Below are 27,733 nucleotides of genomic sequence, written 5' to 3'. Positions count from 1 at the left end.
ATTTATAAGTATAGCTAGTTAGGAAGGGAAGTAATGTGAGAGTAGGAAGAGGGTGGAGCTTCAAGGCTGAGGAAGTGTAGTTTGAGAGCAGATTCAAAAAAGAGGTTTGAGGTGGAGTTTTTGACATGCGTAGGAAGGGAGTTGCAGTGGAGTGGGATGAGGCAAGGAGAGAGGAGTAAAAGCGAGAGGAAATGCAGGCTGGACAGGAGACAGCGAGATTTAGGGGGATAGTGGAGAGGACAGCGTGTGGAGCACAGCAACAACGGGGATCAAGTCAGCTAGGTGGGGTAGGGGGCGGAGAGAGGTCACAGACAAATGTGATGACTAGCAGTAGGAATTTGAAGAGTGACTGGTTTTGTGAAGAAAGCCAGTCTGCAGCGACACAGAGTTTGGAAGTGGGAAAGGAGTGGGAGGAGAATATATAGGATAAGGGTGGCGAAATGGGGGTCTTTGTCGAGGAGACAAAATGAGTAGGGGGTGGGGGCCAGGAGGAGGATGGCACAGTAGTCAAGGCAATGATGTACTAGAGATTGTAGAGGGGTTTTAGAAGAGTTGAGAGGAGGGGGCACTTTTTTGGGATGTTGAGGAGCTAATCATGGCAGCCGTAAAGATGGTAATGATGAAGCAATGGATGTTGAGGTCACTCTCAAAGAGTACCCCTAAGTGGAGTGACTTCGTGGAAGGGTAGAGTAAGTCAGATGGAAAATGGATGGGAGAGGGAAGGAGAAGGGGGGTGTTGACATTGCAAGGTAATTCACTTTGTTCTTGGAGGAGTTGAGCACAAGACAACCAAGTGCCATCCATTGACAATTCGCAAAGAGGCAGGCAGAAATGTGAGATGATAGATCGAGGGTGTAACTACGGAAGCAGAAGAAGATTTGTGGGAGTAGACCCCAAAAAGGGGAGATAAATAGTCTGTGGAAAGAAGTTAAGGTTTCCCGCCTACCCCTTCTCTTGAAGATGCTGAAGTGTCAAGAAACCACGAAAATGGCATCATTTGTGGTTTCCAAGACTCAATAATGTAGCATAACTGGACATAACAAATAGTTGTACTTATTCTGCTGGGGGCTGAGCTCTGGCTGGCTAAAGCAATTCCGGTGACTGGAAACAACAGGGGATATGATATGATAGGTCATTTATAACACGCTTAATACCCAGAAGTTTCTAAGCGCGGAACCAGGGATCGAACCTGTGGTGCTCCATGTCATCTTGCTTCTAAGGCGAGCATGTTACCCTTGAGCTATCTTCCCGAGACAAAAATGAATGTTGGTTCTGCTGCAGTCCGTCCACTTCGCTAGAATCTCTGGTGCACAAACTGGTTGGCAAGACTATGAGACTGTACAATGCAGGTTGAAATGCAGAATGAACTAGCAGCTGACAAATCCAACCACACGCCAGACCATTACCAGAAAGAAATTAGAATTTTGACTTTAAATCCTATAATGCTTGCACACAATGTCAGTGAACCGGTGTGCTTTCAATAACGCATTGATGACATTTTTGCAATTACCTTACAAGACTTCCTCTGATACCTAGATGTGATTGATGAAATAATTCAATTCACAGCTAATGTGGGTAATCCAAGGATACACGTTTTAGATATTGAGGTTATACCCAGCATATCAGGAGTAATAACCAATATATTTCAGAACCCTACTGACAGGAATTACCTTTTGCATCAACTATGTTTTCACCCACCAAGCACCACATAGTCAGCTCAGCTGCTTTGGGTTACACACATTGTCAGCAATGAGTTTCAATGTTGTGAAGACCTTGAAAACATGTCTAATAGATTTATCGAGAGAGGTTACTCTCAACACGAGCTCAACACAGCCCAATCTAAAGTGATGGAGAAAACTAGAGCATCCCTGACTCATGCAAAGACAGAAAGGCTTAAACCTTCATTGGCGTTTGTTTTTACATACTGTTTACAAAGTAATACAATTAAAAAGCTTATCAACAAACATTGGAATATTTTAAAATGTGACAGTAAGAACAGTAGTGTGTTCCAGACACACCTGGTATTTGCCTGTTAGCATAGAAGCAACTTGAAGGATTAATTGGACCGCACAGAACAGGAACAGACTAGATCTATTAGTTGGAGGACTGGTGCTTAGCCATGTCTACATTGTTACACTGTTAATAATGTCACTAAAGGGAATGTTATTTTCCACAAAGTAACAGGCAGGAAGGTTTTTTTGAAATGCTATGCTACTTGTGACACTAATGTCACTTACTCCCTTCGTTGACCATGTGACATCTACTATTTATGCCAAACTGCAAGAAAGCTAAAACTAGAGGGATTGAACATAAATCGAATATCAGAACCAATAATGTCAACCCTTCTGTTCCTAGACACTTTCACTAAAATTGCACAAATGTGTTTTCAGATATTAAAGAGAGCGGTGACTGCTCATTCCTCTACTATAAGTTAGAAACGTGACCAGAGAGAAGCATACTGGATAGACAAGATTGATTCTGCCATACCAGGTGGGATGAATGAGGAATAAAATCTAAAACAATTTCTGTAAACAAAAGTGTCTAGAAGAATGTCTGTCTACATACTTTGGACACATTTAACAGATATCGAACAGCTTGCACTGTATTATTATTGTAAATAATAAGCTCCTCTTTCTCTTGCTAACCTCCTCTCCATTCCCTCCTCCTTCTCTTCCCTAACTCTGCTCCATTTTTGCTGACTGGTCGCCTGGTGCACCTACAGAGCCTCACAGGTCCGAGGCTCCCCCACCAGGCTTTGCACTTGCCCCCGGGCCTCTGCACTCTGCTCACCACTCCTGCACTTCTGGAATTCGCTCCCTGAGATTGGTAACCTGTCTGCACTTAACCCATGGCACTGCTTGACTGTGCGCACTTGTTCTCCTCCCCCTCCCTTTCACTTCCTGTCTGTGCACTTACATTACCTAGAATGCACTAGGCCTAGTTCACCTGGCCTAGTGTGGCAGTTTTGTTTCTGTATGTTGTTCTTCTCCTCCTCCCTTGCCCTGTCACCTCACTTTTTGTCATGCACTTGCTGACCTAGTATGGTAGTCTATGGATTGTATGTCTTCTCCCTCTCCTCCCCTTTTTTCGCCTTCCTTCCTGTCATGCATTTCACTTGTAGTAATGCCATCAGTCCTAGTATGCTAGTCATTTTTTGTTAGATCATTCGGAAACTTCAAGGCCTAAGAATGACTCTGTATTCCCATGTTCCCCTCCCGCTTTGAAGCACTTCACTTGTGTATGAGCGTTTTACAAATAAACAATTACAATGAAATAATGGAGAGTAGGTACTTTGTGATGCTGTGAGTGACACTCTGGCTGTAGAATGTCGTTCTCTTGCTTTGCCGGCATTCAGTGGCTATCATGTAGTATTTAACATCCACTGCAAGTCTTGAACTACTGTAATATGTTGCTCTTCCGTGCCCGTCATTAGGCATAACATTCCTTTGCAGCGATAGCTAAATGAATACTAGGCCAACAGTGTTTGGCATTTGGAACACACATGCTGATTTCTTTTGTATTGGTCGAGCATGTATGTATTCATTGAACGCTTCATCACACTTTTTGTAGGATTTTTACACTGTAGCCCTTTTTCTATACCTTTTTGTTTTCTTGGTAAATATTTTTGGTTCATGCTCTCTTTTTTACTGTTTTTATTTATGTTGATGACATCCTCGCGTTAGGTATGCAGTGACATCATTACGTGTTTGCACAACAAAGACGTACATGCAATTTTTTAGTGTACAGAATAATTGTGGCGTTCTGCTTTGTATCCTGCAGACACTTCATTAGTGCGCAACAATAGCACATTCAGAGGGTAAGCTCATTTGTATATTGTGCTTTTGCTGATGATCCTTTTGCTTGAGTAAATGCGTACTTTTTGTTTGTTATCTTTTTATTATCTCATTATCTTTTATATTTATATTTGAAGTTTTTCCTTTTTAAGGGGCCTAACGTTCAAAGAGTTAAATGGCAACAGTGAAGTCACACAGGTACCAATTCTTTCCTTTATCCATATAATGTTATTCCATTTTCACTTGTTTGGTTGATATGATGGTTGATCTTTGGTTTCTCTGACTTCTGTAGACCTTTTTTGCATACTTCTTCAAGGCAGGTATGTTTTGTTATATTAGGCAGTGGTCGAAGTGTAAAATAAAAGTAGTGGAAATAAGTTTCTCTGCCCCCTTCTACTCCGGCACCAGTCCGCCCACTCCCCAGCTACCCAATACTCAACCCCCCCCAAAGCAAACACCACACCTTCCTTTACTCCACTGCACCCCACACTGCTGGGTTGACAGTACTATTAAGACAGAAGAGAACACAAGGAAAGAAAATGCAACATTTAAATAGCAAGCATTAGTTTGTCATTGTCCCCACAGCATGCAGCTTTAAGCAGCCCCCCTCTTCCAATCACCCACCGTTCCCACCTCTTAAGGGACACGTCTAGGGCTATAGCCACCCCCCACATTACCTATACAGACACTGTGGCCCTCATTATGAGTCCGGCGGTCGCTGATCCGGTAAAACCAGCAGGCTTCCGCCGGACCCGTGGTGAATTACCAGCCCCGGACTTGCTGGATTTACCGGGGCATTACAACCCTGGTGGTCCGGTAAATCCGGTGTCGGCAATTCTGTCAATCCCCATTCCCGTGGAGTTGCATAGGACTCTACGGAAATGGGGACAACGGAAACACTGGCACCATGTAATAATGGTACCGGTGTTTCCGTGCATCTCTGCGGCTGGGTGCTGTTCTGCCGCAGGTCAGACCTGGCAGGCAGTACGGCACCCGCCCGCAGAACTCGTAGTTTGCCGGTCTGGAAAACAGTGCCGGTACGGTTTTACCGGCACCGTTAATTCTGGATCGGCAAACATGTAATGAGGGCCAGTGTCTGCAGCAATCCATGATTATTTGCAGAAGGGACATATCAGTGCCGAGAACAGGGCTTTGTGACTGCTTGACAATGAGCGTTATGTCCCAGGCAGTGTATACAAAAGAACAGCAACCCAGCACCTGCAAGATAGCTCAGGATGGTGTGCCACTGGAGTGTTACCCGCATGACCCAGGTTTAAATTTACAGTAGGGAAGAAGTTGCTAAATATATAAATAAAAGGTGTCCATCACTGCCATGTTGGAATGGCGCTCCGGGGAATATAAAGTACGGGAACGATCATTGAATTCCCAAAAAAGGGGACCCTTTAGTTCCCACTCACTTTGACCTCTGATATTAGGTGACTTTTGTGTTTAGAAATATTAACTTTTTTGTGGAAATAGTAGAACTTATAACCTTTTTTTGTATACTGTTCTGTTGAAGGACCTTAGATGTTCTAAATGCATTGACTGGCTTTGTCTGCACAAGACGATATCATATTAAGGAAAATATTGAATCTTAATAAGTTGTGCATTTTATTTTTATGTCAATGATATGAACATATTGTATCTTTTGCTACAAGAGACATCCGTCAGTGCTGGGGATGTTCTGGGCAATTCTGTATGAGGGTATTTATCCACATTGTGCATTGCGGTCACTAGCCGGGGTGCGGCTAGGTCTGGGGCTGCGCTCATTTCGGGACTCGGGGCTAGCTAGCCTTTTGGTTGTAGCCCCTGAGCTTCTAACTGGGTCTATAACCAAAAGACCCAGGTTTATAGCCCCCTTACACCCAAATTCCTCCCTCACCCATGGCAAATGCCTCTGGTCAATTTAAGAACTTTGTTTTGTTTTACAAATTCTGCTTTTGAATGTGTTTACGGATTCTATTTTTCTTTCGTTCTATTTGGGATCACTTCTATATACATGTATGTTTCAATTATACGTGTATTTTTAAGAAACCTATGATTTTGTTGTTTGGTTTTGCTTTCTTTAACTAATTGTATTAACAATAAACTTTGATTCAACTGTAAAGTGCTCTTGCTGTGTTGTTCCGAGTGACTCGTTGAGCACAAAAAAAGCCCTTTTCCTTAAATGTATTTAAAAATAACAATGAAATGAAAATTGTTCTAAATGTGGATTTCTTTTTTGTAAGTTAATCAGTATTCTCTACCCCTAATCCACATTAGCTTCAGGGGGTACCCCTATTGTTTGTATTTCAGCTGGTCAATAGCCAGCACCAAATAACTTTACTATAAAGATATATGACTTTTTGTTAAAATTCAGGTGTTCACCGTTTACTATAATTAAGGAAAACACTACGCCTCGAGTAAATGGAGCTGTATTTCAACTGAACGCTCCATTCACAAACAGGCAAATAGGTGACCGATTCCCGCATATATGACATGTGGGACACAGCAACCTATTTGTGAATGGAGCGTTCAGTTGAAATACAACTCCCATTTAACGAGGGCGCCGTAATTTCCTTAAGATGCCTATACTTGTATACATACCAATGCATTTATTAGTGCTTAGGTTGACATATATATTTAAGGAAACAATAGCATCCTCCTTGCACCCTTCTGGCTATGGCCAACAGGGCACACCTAACTCGGGCCTGCAGAGGTCTGGAGTTTGAATTGGGGGAGGGTCTTTGTACTGGGGTCAGGAGGAACATGGATTCACTACTTTTTTTCTCTTTCACCCCAGGCTCTACCGGCGCGTCTGACTGCGTCACAGGGCAGCGCGCCTCGCTCGCTCCTTACCGCAGGATGACTGGGCCGCACTGCGAGGTCTTGATCCTGGCACAGGTGTCCCGCAGCTCCAGCATCTCCCCGGGAGCCATCTCGAACACCTGCTTCGGTTGCGAGGCCAGCCAGGTGTAGTCCACGCTGCCGTTCTTGCCCTTGCGGCCCTCCTGGAGCCGCTCGCGCTGGAGCTTGTCTGCTCGCTTCAAATGCGTGCCGAGCTCCAGCATCAAGGTCTCGGTGACCAGCTCCCCGCTGCTGCGAGGGGCCGGTGCCACCCCCTCCTCGTTCCAGCCAAACAGCCCCGCCAGGAACATGGCTTCTGTGACTGGGGAGAAAGAACAGGTCAACCCACTGCTGCAGAGATCAGTCAGACACCAACTCCATCTTGCATAGCCTCCAGTGGGGTGCCCCAACTGACAACAATCAGTCTGTACGGCATCATTTAAAAGAAGGCCAACAGTTTGGGCTTTTGTGTACTAGCCATGGGAAAGGCACTTGTCAGGCACTGCTATATTGGTATTAGCTGGCCATTGATGGTAGTAGCATGTGCAAAATGCCGCGAGTACCTGGGCATCCAATAGCAGTGCATGACAGATGCCAAATACTTATACACAAGCCAAATCTGTTGGCTTTGCCAATGCTTGTTTTTAACTGGACTTCAGTAAATGACACGATTAGTGTCTATACATCACGTTTACAGCTCCAAATAAATCATTAACTCTCAGAAGGCTGCTTTGAAAAAACTCCGGAAGGCATTTCGAGTGCAAAGTTTGACACTAACTTAAGCCTCAATTAAAGCAAGCTCAAAGAGTTCCCATGAGTAGTTGGGGAGAGGGGCAGGAACTGGGTGGGAATGGCTGTATGGATTCTATGACAAGACAGGAGGCTCATATTATGCATTACAATCTTTACTCTGAAACCACAGCAGCAAAGAAAAAAACTTTTACAAACAAAAAAGTTGTAAAGAACAGAACTAAATAAAGTTCAATGGCAATGTATGGGAGCTCCCCAATCCATCATGGAGGACAGGTCATGCCCTGCAGGCGACCAATGAGCAGGGACCCTACCCCATATAAGTCCATTACTCTAATCCCAACCCCTCTTTCTTTGCTGCTGAAATCCACAGCTAAATTCACTCCTCCTAGTTCTTTCCTTAGTGTGGAATTATGGAGTTTAGAGTGCTATTTATTTATGTTATTAATGTATATTGATGAGTTAAGGGATTTATTACACTGTACTGTGGAAATGGTCATGTATTTTTCATGTTCCGTTGGTAACTGGCTGAGTGCCGTGTTCGCGTGCGAACGCTGACCTGCAGGTCACTTTTATACATTGTAACGCTCCCCTGGGAGCCTTCTGCTTCTGCAGTGTTTGTTTGTATTTCTTCAGCTCTGAGCAGCGTTTTTTCCCCACCCCCGTGTTCACTCCCTGCCTCATGAATCAGGCGGCGGCGAAGTGTGAAATTCTTTCCCTCCAGGCAGTTGTTATCTTTAGGAGCTGCCCCCAGTCCCTGGAGCCAGCGCATGTTTCCCACAGGTGGTTTGGGAACGAGTGTAATTCTTTTCACTTGGGGGAAGTTTGTTTTCTACATGTTTGTTCTATAAGCGGCTGTAGGAACCAGCGCGCAATTTTTCACAACTGTAAAGGCTGCAGCTTCTTGTACTCATTACCTTCACGCGCGTTGCGTGTTTTGTTTTGTGGTTACACGCTGCGCGCGCATTGTCATTAGATGCATACTGGCTAGGCCTGTCCTGAGGATCCGGCTGGGGCGGGCAGTTTGCTAGGTCTTGTTGGATGGGAGTAACTTCCATGAGCATTCCTGAAAAGGGCAGCTGTGTCCTCTCTTTAGAGTTGAATGCTTGCTTTTCTACATTTCTTACTTTATTTAGATGTATAGTGGGTAATGTTTCAGCACACAAGAGACATAGCTCAAGGAGAAGGTGACAAGTTTACCAGGCCGAGGGGCCTCGGTTCGCTGCCTGCCTTTGGCTAATGTGTATTTATATATTTATGTATATGTATTCACATGAATGTTTATATGTATTTTATATTTATATATATTTAAAAATTGATATCTTATTTTGTGTTCATATTGATATTTCAACTTATATTAACACTGGTTGGCCTACTGAAGAGCTTCATACACTGCCAATTCTGCAATTTTTATTTTATTTGCTTATTTATTTACTCATTTCTTAAATTAGATGATTTGCCTTCACTGTAGGTGCCATAACCTGTTCGGTTTCAGGTTCAGCCTGAATTCTATTGCGAGGTTACCCCCTCGTGTACTGCAGATTATCACGCCCTGCTCGGGTGAGCAGTTGGAGGTGCACTTGCTCAGTGTTTCCTACCTTAAACTTGAAAGGTGCAGTCACCTGCTCGGTGGCAAGGTTGCCTGTGTTTTCTGTGAGGGGTCCCCTCGTATACTGCTGGGTCCACGCCCTGCTAGGGTGAGAAATTTGAGGTACACTTGCTCAGTGTTTCCTCCCTTAAAGTCAGCATCTTGGGTAATTACCTTAACTGGCATGCACCATAACCTGCTCGGTTTCAGGCTCTGCCTGAGTTCTAATGCAAGGTTACCCCCTCGTGTACTGCTGATTATCACGCCCTGCTGGGGCGAGCAGTTGGAGGTACACTTGCTCAGTGTTTCCTACCTTAAACTTGAAAGGTGCAGTCACCTGCTCGGTGGCAAGGTTGCCTGTGTTTTCTGCAAGGGGTCCCTCATATACTACTGGGTCCACGCTCTGCTAGGGCGAGCAGTTGGAGCTGCACTTGCTCAGTGTATTACTCCCTTAGGGTCGGCGGCTTTGTTTAAGTGCTGCATATGGCTGACGCCATTGTTTGTTCTGGTGGGCATGCAGTAACCGTCTTGGTTTCAGGCTTCGCCTGGTTTATACTGCGAGGTGCTCCCTTGTGTACTATTGGTTGCCACACCCTGCTGGGGTGAGCAGTTGAGGTGCACTTGCTCAGTGTACGCTTTTGATAAACAATATGTTTAAGTGTTCACTGGAACACATTATGTTTTTCAGAATTGTCAGTGGCCCGGATAACTCTGTGAGTATCAGCTTATATTAGAGCCGGGGGTTCGGACCCCTGTGAGGGTGTAACCCCTCTTCGTTGGATATATTATATATTTTACATGTTATATATTATTTATTTATTTAGTACTTTAAATAAAAGAGTGTGTGGAAGTGGTTGTAATCAGTCCCATATGGGGGGGTTGTACCTTCCTCTCTAACCATCTCTCTGGTATTATCCTTCGTCTTTCAGTTAAAAATTCTGTTGCCCGTTACCTTAGTTAGTTCAGGACAACTCAGTCCTTTCCTTAGGTTTGCTTCCCCGACCTCAATTGCTCCACCCAATTCCTGTGCTGATTAAGCTACAGTATTTTCTCTGACAATGAGGAAGGAAAAAAGAGTGTCTCTAGTGAGGTCTGCAGGGCTTAAGGCTCTCTTTAGTGGGGACGTGTTTTCTCCCCTACTTTTGTCCCATTGGACATTCATTATTCTATTGGATTTTGGTGGAGACAGGGTCAGCTCGAGGGTAACTGTTCAGTTTTTGTTGCATGACAAGTTGAGCAACCATGTTTTACTTGGATGGAATGTTTGGAAACACTTGATGGTATCAGATGGATGTGCTGCCAAGTAGTAACTTTATGGCGCCTGCACCATGGTTTTCCTCCCAAAGCTTGGCCTATGGTTCAGCTAACTGTCTAATAGTGTGTTGTGACTTCTCCTCTGCTCGAGGAGTACAAGCAGGCTTTTGTACTCTCATGAGCGTTGCTTAACCTCTTTAGTTATATATATATATATATATATATATATATATATAATTTTTTTTTTCTATAGTGCACCAACTAGAGTGCTGTGTTTTCATATCTGTGCTGACCCTACTGATACAGGTTCCTAATTTTGGAGAGGTCTAAATCAGTCTTTTATCCTGCTGAGATTGATAAGTAAGCACTTCTCGTATACCTGAGGGTTCGTAGTACTGTATAAGTACTGGTTTGCTATGGACAATGTGCTTAGTTTGTATTCCCCTAATTCCCTTAGTGGCCAGTCAGCCTCACATGAATACAGTGATTCAGTCCTCGGGATTTGAGGGGAATGTGGTCCCAGTTTTTCTTTCTCAACCTTACATTTACGGGGCATTGATAATTATCCAGAGTCCTTTCCCCCTCATTCCCTTTCCGTCATCCTTGAGGGAGATTGCATCATATTATTACACCTCTGGGAGTAACACCCGATGGTTTCCGTTTTTCCTTTTTTACAGGAGTTCTGACGCATGACCAGTGCAGACTCGCACTGAGCATTTCCCTCCCGTCAATTACTTTCCTTTCTGCTAATTTCTGGTATTTCAATAAGTTAAGAGGATCCTGTCCACGGTCAGGGGATTGGTTAGAGGTGCTATAGTGTATTTATTTCTCTTAAAGTGTGTAAAGCAGTGCTTTAATGTGGTCCTCAGGGTAGCTTTCTTCTGGGTTGCAAGGTTTCCCTTGGATAAGTGGGGGGAGGTTTCCCCTCTTTTGGGAGGGCTCAGTATCCCTTGGTGGGATAGAGGGGTCTGGGAGTGATACTAATTTCCCATCCACGGTATGACCCTCAATCACGATGTGTTCTAGAGTCTATACATTAACTATCAGAAGGTGTCTGCCGATACGATTCACAGAGGGCTGGGATATATATATTTAGTTACTGACTTGATTCTCATAGTCACCTGCATGGCAGGTGGTCCTTCGGATTTTCACAAGAGTTCGTTTTTACAGTAAGGTGCCAGATCAAGGTGCTGTGAGCTTCAAGGATCTGCAAATTGGCGGGAAAATATGCTGGACCTCTTCTAGTGTGCAACTTCAGTTTATCTGTTTAGTGATTAGTTCTTTGCAGTTTAGAGTCTTGCTAAGACTTTGGAATTTTGATGTCCTCCTGCGGTTAGTTTTGATCCTCTAGGGGGTTTATCTCCAGGGAGGAGGGACCAAGGTTCAAACACCGGGCATATCTACAAGGGGGTTTACATAACAATATAATGGTGGCGTTTGGATGTCAGATACATTTTTTCTCCTTGCCAAGTTTGCCCTCTTAAGAATAAGGTTTGTAAATATCTGCCTTTTTTCATGGTAGCAGAGTCCTTCTGCTAGAGTTAGGGAGGTCTGAAGGTCTCCGTGTTAGCGGTTTGACGGGTTTAGCTTCTCAGGTGGGGCTCCTCTCTTCCATTCTGTTTCTGCCTACAGAACACATCCCTCCTTAGTATACGTATATGTCTGAAGACAATTGTGGTTTAATTCTATTGCTTTTCCACTCCGTTCAAGATGGGTTGTCCTATTACACATTTTTTTAAAAAAATGACTTTTTTATTCCCATTTTACCTTTAGAAGATTTGTCTTGCCCTCTTAGTTCCCAGTGTAGTTCTGCGACATGCCCTGTTTCTAATGCGATATCTTCCTTTAATGCATGGGAGGGAACCTACAAGACTTTCACCCCTATGATCTACTTTTCTTTTCTTTATCTCCAGGAGAGCTAGGTGCTTATTTTCTTTGGTTTGCTTTCTAGGTTCCCAAAGATGGTATGAATTTAAGTGTTTTAAATGTTTGATTGGATAACAGAAGTGTTTATTTCAGATGAGTTTTGTCCTAACCTATTAGTATAGTAGAACTTTGTTCAATGTTTTTCCCTCTTTTAACCAGTTGGTTTTGGTGACCGGTAAGGAATGCTGGAATGGACACATTTTCCTGTTTTCTTGCAGTGGATTTGACTATGCCTTATAAGACAGTTTTCGGGCATCCTAGTCTTGGGCAATTCTCTTGCGGCCAGCTGATTATTTAATGAAAGCATTTAAGGTTTCCTTTCCTGTTATTTTATTTTATTATTAATTATATTTGCTCTATTATGGCTCATGTTGTACTAATGAGATGCAAGGGCTTTGAACTTGCATAATATGAGCCTCCTGTCTTGTCATAGAATGACTAATCCCCCACACTAACGTGAGATGGGGGTTTAGATTCTATTAAAGACAAGGAGGCGATTATTATCCCACCCTCCCACCCTGGATATGATATGATATGATATATGTCAATTGTGATATGCATGTACACAGGTGGTTCAAGTGAAAACATTCTTTGGTTTGTTGCTCTGCCCAACCACCCACCCTTCTTGCTTGTTGTTTTTACAGCTACGGTTTACGGTCCTGATCAGGAGTGTGGCTCGCAGTTACAAGTTATGAAGTGCGTGGTACAAGAGCTTCGCTGGATTTGCCTTCATCGTTTATCGTCTGATCTGGCAAGTGGACGTCTGGTTCAAGACAGCTACAGAAAGAGGGGTTGGGATTAGAGTAATGGACTTATATGGGGTAGGGTCCCTGCTCATTGGTCGCCTGCAGGGCATGACCTGTCTTCCATGATGGATTGGGGAGCTCCCATACATTGCCCTTGAACTTTATTTAGTTCTGTTCTTTACAACTTTTTTGTTTGTAAAAGTTTTTTTCTTTGCTGCTGTGGTTTCAGAGTAAAGATTGTAATGCATAATAATCGCCTCCTTGTCTTAAATCGAATCTAAACCCCCATCTCACGTTAGTGTGGGGGATTAGTCATTAGCATGGACGGGGCAGTTGAAGGGTGGGCAAATAAGCAACACCTACAAGCTTTTTCACCCTCATCATATGCCATTTCTCCCTATCTGTGCTATGATGCAATAGTTTCGGCTTATAGGATGTGCAAGTACTTTATTATGATGTGTGTTCTTTTCAAGTCATTTTTATAATACAGAGAATTGTTGCAAGACAACAATGGGTGAGGAGGGGAAGGGGGAGAAGGCAAATGTGCCAAGAGGATTTGGACTAGGCTGGGCACTGGGTGATGGATCATCATGTGGTCAGAGCTCTGTGTTGGGTGGCCACTAGGCTGGGTTATAGTTGGTGTGGAGAGAGACCTTGCTGGCCAGAATACTTACGAGGCTATTCTCCCTGGTCTTGCCCTGTGCTGATTTTCAAGGCAACGGTCAAGGGTACACATCAGTGATGGCGGCCACTAGGGATGTAACGGTATAATGGTATACCGTTAAAGATACCGTGAACCACTTAATTGAACAATAATAACCGTCACATTGTTTATACTGGTATACTGTTTATACCGTTAAGTGTGCTTTTCAATCTGATTTGGAAAGGCTGCAATAAGCTAGTGCTGCGCAGTCTAGGTCTTGCACTGGTGGATGTGCCGTCTGCCAAGTAGTTCCAGTTGGAGCAGTTTTTAATGCCATTCCATAAACCACACGTGCATGACATAAAATCAATATGTTAGCAATAGGAAGAATAAATACAGTGCCAAGAAGGAAAAGGGTTTACTTTGGGATGGCGGCTTTGGGGTTTATATATTTATAATGGATAATGTTTGCTAAACATATGACAATGGAGCATTTCCCTGGTTCCATCATTGAATTTACATATAATAAATCACACTGCCAAATTCACTCAGATCTGTGGGTATTCCCTGCTGCCATACCAAAGGGTAACATGTCCGTAATTACTGAACACCTTTTGGCCCGCAAGTAAACTAAAGGCTGTAACGTAAAGAGAGTGTGTGCGCGTGTGTCCGTATGCGCACAAGCGAATACTACCATCAGCCTCCATTGATCTGTGGCATGCAGATTATCAAATGGCAACATGTTCATCTTCACCAGTAGCCAGTGGGGGAGCTAAAAACCTAAATGACCACTTAAGAAAAGCAATTCAGTTTGCTTTGCCAGTCGCAGCAGGGCTCCCCCCCTCCTCCTCTCCACACGTGCGTTTGGTGGAAGCAAGGAGTGGCATTTTAGTGGAAATGCTGTTGAAAAGCCCAATTCTGGCCCCAGGTGCCTGGTTTTGTTTGTGATGATAAATCTGACAATTTATGATCATTTAGAAAATATTTGTTAAGATTAGTTAACTCCACTTGCTATACCGCGATAACCATGATATACCGTCATTTGGCAAGAAGGTTATCGTACCGTCATAAAACTAAAACTGTGACACCCCTAGCGGTCACCCACTTTTTTCAGAGGGTGTAAGCCAACCCCCAAAAATGTATTTGTGAAAGTGTTTGGCAACCAGGATTTGAACCTAGATCGTCACATTCCCAGGGCTGACACTTACGCACAAGACCACATGAAGATCCCATCAAAACAGTTCTCTGGTATTGGAATGTTCAGGGAATATTTCAATATAGATTATTGGGTTTAAAAGGTGTGTTCCTTTTCGACTTTGCCAGCAACATTATTTAAATTTCTCTGGTTATTTCTCGGTGGTTGACCATTTTTTGAAATGCCAATGCTCATTTGTCAGATGCACAAATTTCACTTTAAGGTATGTTCACTTCCTGTGCGTATGTTAATGGCCCCTGACTTCTTGTACTTGAGCTATGTTAATTTTGTTAACATTTGAAGACCTTAGAAATTGGTTACTCTCAATACCTCCAAACATTTGCGGTAAATTGGCTCTCTATCGATTGCACTGAAAGGCAGTCATGCAGTAGAGGCACTTTGCTCTCTCTACCCCAGGCCCTATCCCTGCCCTGGCATCATTGGAACCTCAGGTCACTGCAAGAGACATTCCATAGGCATTAAAAATAATAAAAGCATTGCTTGGAGATTCATTTCTTCTGACAGTGAAAATAATCTTCCTCTGTGGCTTCTAAATTAAGACCTTATTGTTAGTTTGGACAATAAGGCCAAACATACAGCATAAAAATAAAAGCATGCATGAGACTGCTGCAAATAAAAGTTTAGTTACCAAAACACAATAACCATTGTTTTGCACTGCAGTCCACAGTGAGATTGTGTTTACAAACTAAAGTTGCAAAAAGACCTGCTACAAAAAATATTTCCCCCAGCTACAGCTGGGAAGCTATGCGCTACAATAAAATCCCGGCTTTGCTACTTAATCAAAGTGTGTGCTCCTGGTGAAAGGTAGCCCACCATACAGGGTACCCCTTAAATATAGGTACCCCTAATCACGCTCACACTATATTAAAGTTCATCCCTCTAGGGAATTAAGGCCAAGAGTCTTGTCTTGCAATGATAACAATTTAATCTGTACCAAAATGAGGATGGGGGGAGCAAAGGACTCTGCCCCCCAAACCCACCCCCTGACCAGCATTCTGTCCTCCTTCTGTGGCCGGCTCCTTCAGACTGATTCCAAGCAGGCACCTTATATACTGTTCAACTTGGTTACTGGATACTGGCATAGATCATCCAAAACTGTTCTTCTTGCCTTACAAGGGCCGCTGCAGTCTTCCTTCTTGCAAGACCAGGTTACGAACTACTTAGCAAAACTGCTGCCTATGCAGGAATACTTGTTGCTTCATTTTTCGTCATCTTGCTATATTATGAACATTTATATATAAACGCACCTGCTGAGGAGTTAAGGGCGTCTGAGCTGTACTATTTACTGCTGTTCGGCTGGATTCACTGTCCTTTTGATCTACTGAAGAGCCCGTGCTGCGACATACCTTTTACCCCTGTTCAGGTCCCTGCATAGCTGATCGCCGCTCCGACTCACGTAAGTCAGCTGGGAGGACCCAGCTGCAGTTTGAAAGCGAGCACGATTCTCAACCATCAGCTGTTTGCCAAACTACGCCCACAGGAAGAGGCGTATAAATCTGCGACGCCTTAACCAGTGCGGCGTGAAGCCCGCTGAGGAGTTAAGGGCATCTGACCTGTACTGTTTACTGCTGTTCGGCTGGATTCACTGTCCTTTTGATCTACTGAAGAGCCCATGCTGTGACATACCTTTTACCCCTGTTCAGGTCCCTGCATAGCTGATCGGTGCTCCAACTCGCGTAGGTCAGCTGGGAGGACCCAGCTGCAGTTTGAAAGCGAGCGAGATTCTCAACCATCAGCTGTTTGCCAAACCACGCCCACAGAAAGAGGCGTATAAATCTGCAACGTCTTAACCCGTGCAGCGTTTAGCCCGCTGAGGAGTTAAGGGCGTCTGACCTGTACTGTTTACTGCTTTTTCCGGCTGGATGCACAGGATATGCGTTAAGTGCCTGAGCCTGTATCATTATTTTATTAACTCAATAAACCATCTCTCATTTTCAAACTATTTCTTTGCTTAAACAAATTGCTAATGGACTGTATAAAGCCCCGTGCGCGCTTACAAGAAAAACTTGAAGAGTCCTTAGCAATTGCAACTAAAAGCACCAAATTATTGGAGCCACACAGAAATTCCATAAATTATCTAAACAACATTGAACCAAAATGGAAGAGTTAATGGCTACTCCATGTATAAACGCGAAATCAAAAAAGGAGAATAAGCCCCTTCTGTCAACTACTATAGATAGATTTCCGGCAATATGTCGACCGTAAGATCAAGGGCTACTCCTACCGAAGCTAGCAGGAAAGAATCCTTTGTCTCTTGATCACCAATTCCTCTCTGCACCGGATCAATGGAGAGACATTCCATCTACATCAATTCTTGACATTTCACCATCCCGTCTCTTCAACCCCCTAGTCTCTTCTGACATATTAGACCAAGACAGCCAACGGATTACATCACCTAAACTGACTAAATTGACTATTCATCCCCCCTCTGATATAACATCATCTTATCTCTTAAAACGAGCACTTTCCTTACCCGTGCATTCCCAAACACAAAGTGAAAGAAAGTTTCAAACTGTTCACGACGATTCTTGCTTTACACCAAGTCTACAAGAAAGAGCAAGAGCAGCCAAGCAACAATGGCAATCGATGTACTACCCTATAGACTCCCCAAAATGCGAGAAAAACAAACCATTGCCTGCTCATATAGCTCGCCTTTCTCTTGATATAACGGAAATAGATGCAATTATGGATTCCCAAGAAAAAAGAGCAGAAGTCTTTGGTGAGATGCTTAGTAACATTCCCGACCAAAAGATCAATACATCTAAGCCTATTGCAATTAAGGGAATCCACGCGACTATAAAAATGTCTCCAAAATCTACTCAAGACTTAACGACTACTCCAGTTAACAGCAGAGCCTTAGAGCAAGAACCCTTTTCGGCATTCAAGCAAGTCGACCCCCTGGATAATAGGCCTGACATTCCTGAAAGAATTCCAAAGACGATGCTTGACTTTCAGAACACGCTAGTAACAGTGCTATCAGTAGCAATGGTACCCTTCCTAAAAATTCAAGAAGCCATGGTAGACACAACTAAAGACCAAGCAACACTGCTACCCATGATCATGACTAAACAAAGCCAACTAGAATGCTTCATTGGAACTATACAAGAGTGACTAAATTAAGAAGCAGAAACTTCTAGGTCATAGCAAAGTCGCCTTGCGGAAGTTGCAAGAGTAGACCGAGCAGATAAACAGAATTTAATGGACACCATAACAATAATTACAAAGAAATTGATGGATGAAAAAGTTAAAAAAGCATCCACTTGTGAGTACCCAATTGGACCAACTTACCAAACAAACTCAAACCGAGATCTCAGTGCAGGTAGATTTATCCACATCAGATCAGGCTACCCAATACGAAACTCAAAGTCAACTTCTAGGACCATTGGACCCACCATTAACATCGAGCCTTCCCAATGCTGAACCTGCATTATGTGCTCCTTTTGATATTTTTAACTTAACAAAACGAGGCCATGTGGGAAACCAACCAACAACGAAAAAAAACATCAGACAGGTTCTCGAGCGTTCTTGAGAAAAATGCAATCAATCCAAAAGTCCCTTTCACAAAATGAACCTACAACTTCTAAAAAAACTGCTCAAAATTCTCTGACCCAAGAATGTGTTGAACCAAGACTTCCAACCAGAGAAACAACTACTCCAACTCAACAACATGAAACTTTACTACACCCGGAGGATGAACCACTTGATGCACTACTAGCTGTGATCAATCATGAGAAACCTATTCAACCGATAAAGACTCGGCCAGCCGCGTATACCGGCATTTCTGTCGACTCTACTACTCAGATCTCTAATAGCCTAGATCCGCAGGATTATCTATTGATAGTGCTAGATGATTGCTATGAAACATTTTTGGAAACCTCTCAAATGACCCCAAGTATTCAGAATACCCCGCATAACATCTCTCTTGTGTATTCAACGGTGTCAAATGACAAATCTTGGCCGTCAGCAGAATCGCAAAAAAGCTCCAAGACCATTGACATCCCATCCAACCAAGATGAAACACCACTCAGACCAAATTTTCTTAATCCGATGAAAGCATCTTTCATATTTAGAGCATCCTTATCACCAATTGTGGTAAATCCAAATGACTCCCTAATCATGAATAGATCAAATATTTTGCATCTATTTGATGTTATTCCACAATTAGCTCAAATCAGTTCTAATGACATTGAGGTGATACATTTTCCTAATAAGACTCAAATGGAAACAGTCCATATTGACTTCTATACCCAAGAAATAATGCAATGTCTTTTGTCTACTAATCCACAGCTAGCAAGATTAGGTTTCAAAACGGAAGAAATTTTCGTAACAAGATCAATGGCTGCTAAAAAATTAATAAACAAACTTGCGATATATGACTCTTATTCCCGAAATAAACCAACGAAACACCTGGCAGAAAACAATGTTTCGAAGTTACCAATTAATACTGTTCCAAAGATTGGAGACCCCTTTAGGAAAAATCACTGGATAAACTCATATGATCCTCTGAAAAGACAAGAAATATGGCATGAGTCGCAATTAACCTCACAGAACAAAGGGAAAGCAAATGTATTAGGCGAAACCTTGAGTCCCCGGCAGAAGACCTACCTATAACAATCAACATGCAATAGGCACCCATCAAATAGGGCATCCCTCTGTTCTTGGAATACCAGAGGTCACAAACACCTTTTTGATGAAGGATCGGCCACCCTGGCAGAAACGGACATCATATGTTTGCAAGAAACCTGGTTGGCAGATGAAATTGTCTGCAATGGTTTTATTACTTTGATAAATCCAGTGATTATTTCACAGCAAGGTAGACCCTCTGTCTGGAATGATGATCCTGATGAAAATTGACCCTTCTTGGGCAATAACAACAAAGAAAAATATACATTCCTGAGCACAATACATTACCATCCACATACCGACCTTCACAATTGACTCTGAACAGAGTCCTGAAACAATTCATCTGACCATCTTTAATATCTACTGGAATCCAACGGCAATGAATGATAACAAATTCATGGACTCAATATGTGACGAAATTGACACTATTGCCAACTCCTCCAACCAAGCAGAGTTCATCATTTACGGAGATTTTAACATGCATTTATACAGTAGAGAAGGAATAAAATTAGATTCTCATATGTTGTCACCTAGGGCAAGAAAATGGACCAAAGAACTAACCACTCGAAACATATCCTTGACTGACCAACCAGTGAACAGTCAAGGTCTGCCCCTCCCAACTTGGTCACGAGAAAAATCTACTTCTATCATCGATTACATTTGACCTCTGAGGGGATACGAAAATCAATCATCTCAACTGCCAACCATCCCCAATTTAAAAGTGATCATCACCAATTATCAATATCATGGGATACACTACGATCTCAGATCACACAAATAACTTTACCGGACCTCCAATTGAATACTGGTCTGAATAAACTTTGAATAAAAAAAAATCAAATGGCTGGATTAGTCTCAAAATTCGAAGCTTCACTTCTCCAGGATCAACCAAAACTTAACTATGGGTGGATTTTAGAGAATTACCATCAACCACTCCTAAGGCATGGAAAGCCAACAAAACATAATCACATGCATCATTTCAACACTGAGATTAAGTTGAAGAAAAAACTTCTTCACAAACGAATACGACTACTAAAAAAGCAAAAAGAACGAAACTTTGAAGTTGAAATAAAAAAGAAAAACAGAAATATTTAAACTCTATAAAATCAATAAAATCCATAATGCAACAAAATGATGCAGCAGTGATTTTAGTGGCCCTTAAAATAAAAACACAAGACATCTATGGTCACTACTAAATGAAACTTCCAAAGCAACACATGTGACCCAAGAAGTAGAAGCCCATGCATGGACTGAACACTTCACTAACCTATACAAACCTAATTCAGACATTCTGACAACTCAAGTGGAGAATGGAGATGATTCCTGGAACCTCAGTTGGGAAAGAGAAGATCTTATAAAATCCATCATGGCTCTCAATCCATCCCGAGCCCCGGGTCCAGACGGACTATGGAACGCCAATCTAAAATCAGCACCAGAAGAATGGGCTGCCTTCTTCTCCCAACTGCTCATACTTATTGGAAGGACACAAGAAATTCCTCGAACCTGGTCCCTGGCAATCCTTATTCCCATTTACAAAGTTGGCGATAGAAAAAACCCGGACAACTATAGACCTATAGCGCTCCTAGATCCCCTATGAAAATTGTTTGTGGGATACCTCCTAAAAAAACTCAACACCTGGGCGGCAGCGAATGGTATGCAAGAAAAAAGACAAACTGGATGTGTTAACAAAATAGGAACCAATGTTAACTTATTGCTGTTGAATATGATAAAATTTGAAGCAATCACTAAGAAACAACAGGTATATGCCATCTTCATAGATCTAAAAATGGCATTTGACTCTGTCAACAGGCAAAAACTGTGGAATAAACTAGTATCATGGGGCTGCCCTCCCTCCATCCTTAATCCAAAAAAAACAACTGTACTCCAATACCTCTATCCAAGTACGGCTAACTAATGACGGTGTAGTAACCAAACCAATCTCTACTTGGAATGGCCTGAAGCAAAGGTGCCCATTGGCCGCCTGCCTATATAGTCTGTATACTTCTGATTTTGGGGAAAGGATCCAAGATACATCTGCGAATCCTCCGAAGATTAATAATGAACCAATCCAAACCCTAATATATGCTGATGATATTATCATTCTGGATAAAATTGTGTCAGGTTTACAAAAGACACTAGATAAGGTTCAAAACTTCATGAGAGAAAACGAGCTGCAAATAAACACCAATAAAACTAAGCTAATGAAACTCATGACCCAAAAAAATAAGAACCAACACAACTTAAAGATACATCTAGAAACTAAATCGATTGTGACAATCAAGGCAATTGAATACCTAGGTTCAATGATAAATCCTTCTCCAAACGACCAAGAATGGAAAGAACACATCGAGAGAAAAGCAAGATCTCTTGCCAGACAAGGTAGTTTCTTTCATTTAAAGTTTGGAACATATTCAATAAAAGTCACAATTGTCTTATATAAACAAAAAGTGGTTTCTATCCTCATTTATGCCAGCGAAAAAAATGGATCAACCAACAAACAATAAAGTGGCCCGCTATGAGGCAATATTTTGAAGGAAAACACTCTCTCTTCCAACAACATTTCCTATGCCAAGAATCCGTTTCGAACGGGCGCTTCAATCTTTGCAATCTATTGTACTTTGGAAACAAATGGATCTCTACAGGAAAATAATCTCTCAAGATCTAATTCCATCACTTGAAATACTCAAAGAAAAAAAACAAGCTTTTCATGTCCCAGCTCTCTCTCAATAGACGTCTGAGATCAAACAAAAAATGCAAGTGGAAGACGTCACTGAAGATATGTTGATGAATAGACCACAATATGCGAAACGCAAAATTCAGAACAATGACTGGATCAAAAAAATTGCTGAACAAACCAAATATAAACACCATCTAAAATGTGAAAGGGAAACAAGGGCACTTCATGAACTTCCGGCCTACTTAGCTCACTTTCCGCACCGCATTATCCGAGACTTATTTCTGTGTTTTCGTCTAAACATTCTACCAACCCGTGACTACTTAACTGTGATAAAGAAAATCAGATAATAAATCCCGGACTGCTGTTCTTGCAAAGCAGAGAATGCCTGTGAAACACCTTTTAATTTAATTATGGTTTGTCTGGCCTTAAAAGAAAAAAGAGACCTGTACAAAGAATTTTTTGGAATATCCCAAAAACAAATGAACACAGAAGAAAGATGGGCCAACTTGTTAAGAGGACACGACAAACGCCTAATTTTAACAGTAATCAAATTTTGGTTAGCGATCAGCAATGACAGTAAACTGTATGATTTTGAAATCTAGTTACATAGTTCTATTTTAAAATTGTCAATTAATTGCAAAATGAAAAGTTTGTAAAATCAAACAAATCATTTTTAATAAAAAAAAATATATGTAAACACACCTTCCTGCCATACTCTCAACACTTCACTCAATATTCTTATATTTTATCTGGTCCAGTAATTCTGCTTAACAACCTTGTTTTTCCATAATGTTGTATGTCGTGCCTTTAGCATGAACACTCCTATTCTTAGTATACATGGGCTTTTAATGGACAGGGAACAGCTGCTGAGTTACTTCGTGTGCTCTGCCAGAGCTAGGCTCGCTAACGCAATGCCTGTAGTCTATTTTTAGCACAAGCTGCGTTCCTATTGGCACAGAACTCTTTACCGTGCTCTGAGAAAAACTAACTACAATTTAACAGTTTTACAAATGTATTCACCTAGTTATTTGCACCTTATATTTAAATACTAACTATTTTCATTTAGTGCATGCCAACGTCTGTAGGTGATTATTTTTGCATGACAAAAGCTTTCTCAGTGCTATAGTGCTTAGAGAAGTCTTGCCTAATTTGTAAAGTGCTTGGGGGGGGGTGCAGGGAGGTGCTAGCTCCTCCCCAGCACTGGGCAAACCATTTTATCTCACAGACGCAGGGGCGTAGTAGACCCATAAAATCTGGGGGGACAGGGGACACCTTGGGACTTCATTTTTTTATTTATTTATTTGGTTTTAGTCAAAGAACTCTACTTTTCACAAAATTAAAATACCAGTACGTATTACATCACATATATCATCACTGTATAAAACAATAGAAAAGAAGGAAAGAAAACAGAAGAAAATTAAGAAAAAGAAAAGCAGTTCAGAGTACAAAATCCTTTTATTTGGAGTCTCACTTCAGAAGGCTCAGTTCACGTAAAAATGTTACCACTTCCCAGGTCAAAAGGCTTTCATGGCCTCCGCATAGCTCGTCCCAAAAAGATTGGGTGTCCACCGACCATTCCTGGCTTGTCCACAAATCTCACAAACTGTACAACCCTCTTAACGGGGGCTTTGCTGCAGACACAAACCACAGAGTAAAATGATCTGTCAATTATTTTGTAGTGAGTGATGATCATGAGCATTTGTCCAAATAAATTCATATTCTTTTCCGCCATTTGGTACGCATAGAAACCTCGGGTTAGTAAGCGCGTTATAAATAACCCATTACAATTACAATGTATGAATCAATGGTAGTCAGGCATGTTGCTAGAGATTCATAATTATTTTGCTGATTGTGACGTGTAGGGAGTGTTTGGTGACATCAGTGCAGGTGTGATAGAGTAGTTTGCAGAGATCTAAGACCCCCATGGGTGCCAGAGGGAGATATTGTAGAGTACTGGTAAAAAAGGAGAACTGTTTGTGTCTGCACATGACAGACAGGAATCTGAGGAGGGTGGAGTCACTGGCATCTACTCTACATGTCATAAAACAGCACCTATCTCTACAAGTACTGACAGAAACATGTGGCACAGTAAGGCTGGGAGACCTAAAAGCAGCGCTGAAGAGTGGATGTTTGTTTAATCAAGCATAATTACTAGGGGATCCCTTCAGCCATTCTTTTTCAGCCTGCTACACCATTACAGGATATGCGGTGGAATATGCAAATCATACTTGGCCCCACCCCAGAAAACTGAGTTCAGCTTCCACTGCTATGTCACATCCCTTCTGCACAAGATCACAAGCAAGCAACATCCTTGGGCATCATGAGTGCAGAATAGCTTGACAGTATTAGCACAGCAAAGTTAGTGCCCATGTCTGGGCATACCCGTGAACCTAGGATGACTTATGCTACCCCAAAGAGTGATGGCTCAAAGGTTTTTAATCAATCTTAACTACTGAGATTGGCTTGGGCAACTCTCCAATACACATCTGAGCAGCTCGTTGAGGCATTAAAGAAAAAGATAACGAATATGCAAATCGGGCTTCAGCCAAAGGGGGCAATCAGCATGAACTGGAAGGTCACACCACTTCTGCAAGCTTGGAAGCAGCGTGAGCATCTCAACTCTAAAAATGCCAGCTCTCCCCGCACCCTCTCCAACGTGGCAACCTCATTTCAGTGAGAAAAGGGGCGCCCTATGTTTGCTGCCGAGGATGAGTTGGTATTTCCCCGGAGCTCTGAATGTTCAAAGACTGGTTATTACAGACTAGGGAACAGAGATTGTAAAACAAAAACCCTCTATGAAACTGTTCATTGCAGTTCTCATTTTTATTTCATATGTCTGGCGGATGCCTGAAATTGGAGGTTCCACTTGACATTTGGACTTAAATGTCAATGCTGCAAAGCATGAAGCCCCGCTTGCTGATATATCAACATCATATCACGGCTCGGGTCAAGACAGATCAGATAATAAAGCTCCTGCAGATGATCGCATAACATCACTTTTATTTCCGGTACAAACTGTGTGATTGTCTTTTCATCAACATAGCACGTGACTGCGAGCCTGTATTGCAATAAGCCAGCAACGTGAGAAGGGATAGGAACTAAGGGCAGTGCCTGAGCTCACAATACATCGACCACATGTTAGCTCTCATGTGCTTGACCAGGGACTAGCATCTGCATAGCAGTCCGGTTCTAACAGAGAAGAGAAATTCATGCTCTACGCTAGCTTTTGGTACTCTTGCTCCGAGGAGATGTGCATAATATTTCAAGCTGGACTGCCACTAGGCTGTGTGGAGAGTCAGGCACATACAAAAAAGGATATCCTTGTTGCAGTATACAACAGATGGCTAAAACATGATGGCATTCCTTCTGGGTGGGTTATGGCTGACAGAACAGGCTATTTAGTTTTTGTTTTTTCTCAGTAGAGGATCACTCAGATTGCTGGATATATTGAATTGTTTGGGATTTCACCCACAGTGAGTGCTGGAAACGTTGCTCCTAGAGAGGCAGCTGCACGGCACTGATTATGCCCAACGAGGCAGAAACACATGGACGGGGTTGATTTTGGTACCCTTGCTCACCAGTGAATTGCCTGGCATCTTAGGCTGGAAGGTCCTTGTGAGCGGGATCAGAAAGACATGCCAACATGGATATTCTTCTAGAGTATAGCAGAGCGAAAGTTGACTGAGATCCTCCTGAGTTGGTCACACCCTGTAGAGCCTGCTATTTTAACATTACTTTCTCAGTAGAGAATATCTCACATTGGCTGCTAACTGTGTAACATGCTTGCTATGCCCCAGGCAGTGTAGCCACAAGCAACCCAGGCTAATCCCCTTTAGATGTGCATCGACCGCAATTACAATACATGTAACATACGTTGCTGTTTCCTTCAACTTGAACTGGCCCTGTCCTTGTGCGTGCAAAAGTACATGCGTTCCTGCCGATATCCACAGCGCAGTGCAGCTAAGCACGGGCCCAGGACCCCGCCTGACATGACTTGATGTGTGAAAGTAAGATGTTATTGTTGCAAAGAACAAGTGCCACCCCGCCATGGTTGCCACACAACAGCCCGGTGGTGTGTAGTCGTGCTGGGCCGTGCTAGTCTCGTCAAACAAGGGGACCCAATTCATCATCCATCAAGTTGAACAACTGTGGTGTTTACATGTAGAATTGCCTCCCTGTTGTTGCCCAGTGTAAGTGGTTGTGATGAAGGAGGTGTAGTGTAATGGACACATTGCCGACCCTTGAAGGCCGGGACTTTCTCCAAATACGGTTTAGAACAATACAAGCATTGGCAAGGCCAGCAGGTGTGTGGACCGGGGCCGCGGCCGGACCTGCACTAGTGGCGATATGTGTGTGTGGGGGCAGTGAGTCGAGTAGGGAAGGTTGGGGGGGCCTTGTTATGATCAACCTGCCAAGTAATTCCCTTCAAAGCGCACCTGCAGAGCTTGTGGGAAAAAAGTCCCTTTGCTGCAAGCTTCCTCAGAAACACAAACTGGTAGAGTTTACTGCGTTGTTGATGTTTTATGTAGCAATCACATGCCAGCTGCTTCCAAGCTCTGCAGCACAGACAGGGGATGCCACTTTGACTTACCTTAGCTGAGTAACTAAGTGAGGTCTCTCTCGTCGAGACGAGTCTCAGCCTCTCAAGACTCCAGGTTGAGTCAGCGTCGCAGGAGCAGTCTGTCGGAGTCACACTCTCAGGAGCCGTGCATGCATCGCTGCCTGCTGGCTAGTGGCTTCTTCTGGAAGGGAGGAGGCTGCGCAGCAGTGCACTGCACACTCAAGTTGCAGGGGCACGTACAGTATGTTCCCCGGGCCCGGCCTGGCTGGTTACGTGACACTCCAAATGAGCAGGCGATGGGGAGGGGGAACACATTCGCGAGAGTTCTTGTTGTTGTAACAAGAATCTTTACAACTCACTGCTGCTGAGCTGCGTGTAAACTTCAGAGCCTGAAGTTTGCATGCATCACTGCACATGCTGCAGACTCCAGAGAGACGCACAAACTGGGGGAAACTGGGGGGATAAATGCCATAGTATTCCCCACTTAAATTCGTGGGGTGGGAGGGTGTTCCCTGTATCCCCGCACGTCCTACGCCCATGCACAGAGGCATATCTGACAAAGTGACAAATCTCTACACTGATTCTGATCAAAATGTCAGCTTGTCTAAAAAAGCCTCACTCCTGATATTGCCACATATGTAATATATTAAAGGTGGCAATTCATACGCTGAACTTAACAGTTTGTCTCGTGACTTCCTCCTAGCAACTTTTTTAAATGTGATTTACAAGAACCCCTTGAATATTAAAGACTCATTCTGTGACATCATTTTCTGTAAGGTCTGTTGGCAAATCCATGTGTCTGTTTTGTATGGCTGGTGGGCTTTTGTGGGCTGGAAAGTGGCTCTTACCTCCTAGTTAATGCAAAATATCGCTACTGTTTCCTCAATTCTCTCCAATTTTCAGAACTGTGATGTTTCTGTGCGTGCAAAGCAGGCAGGGTCACTGATTGTGTCTGCACATGCAGTAATATGGGGGCCTATCTGCATCAGCACCGGGAGGGCGGATCAAATGGCAAATCCGCCCTAAGTATCAGCATGTGGTAGCAGTTGTGTGATTCCTCAGGGTTTCCCTACAGTGAGGCGAACCAGAGTCTCAACATCATAGGAGGCGTTGTCATGATTTAAAACCT

The 27,733-nt window shown here is 42.9% G+C and overlaps 1 protein-coding gene across 2 annotated transcripts in view; it reads right to left on the bottom strand.

Moving 5' to 3' along the window:
* LOC138567185 (protein RD3-like) overlaps window positions 1-27,733 on the bottom strand; it is a 67,118-nt gene that overhangs the window by 16,674 nt on the left and 22,711 nt on the right. For both annotated transcript variants that reach the window (XM_069645159.1, XM_069645160.1), the window contains exon 2: window positions 6,633-6,942. In XM_069645159.1, coding sequence (XP_069501260.1) covers window positions 6,633-6,931 — 299 coding nt within the window. In that variant the 5' untranslated portion in view covers window positions 6,932-6,942. The remainder of the gene's footprint in view (window positions 1-6,632; window positions 6,943-27,733) is intronic.

This window comes from Ambystoma mexicanum, chromosome 2p (assembly GCF_040938575.1).
Source record: "Ambystoma mexicanum isolate Mex_15411 chromosome 2p, UKY_AmexF1_1, whole genome shotgun sequence".
Taxonomy (NCBI): Eukaryota; Metazoa; Chordata; class Amphibia; order Caudata; family Ambystomatidae; genus Ambystoma; species Ambystoma mexicanum.
This window is presented reverse-complemented; position numbering and strand designations above follow the sequence as displayed.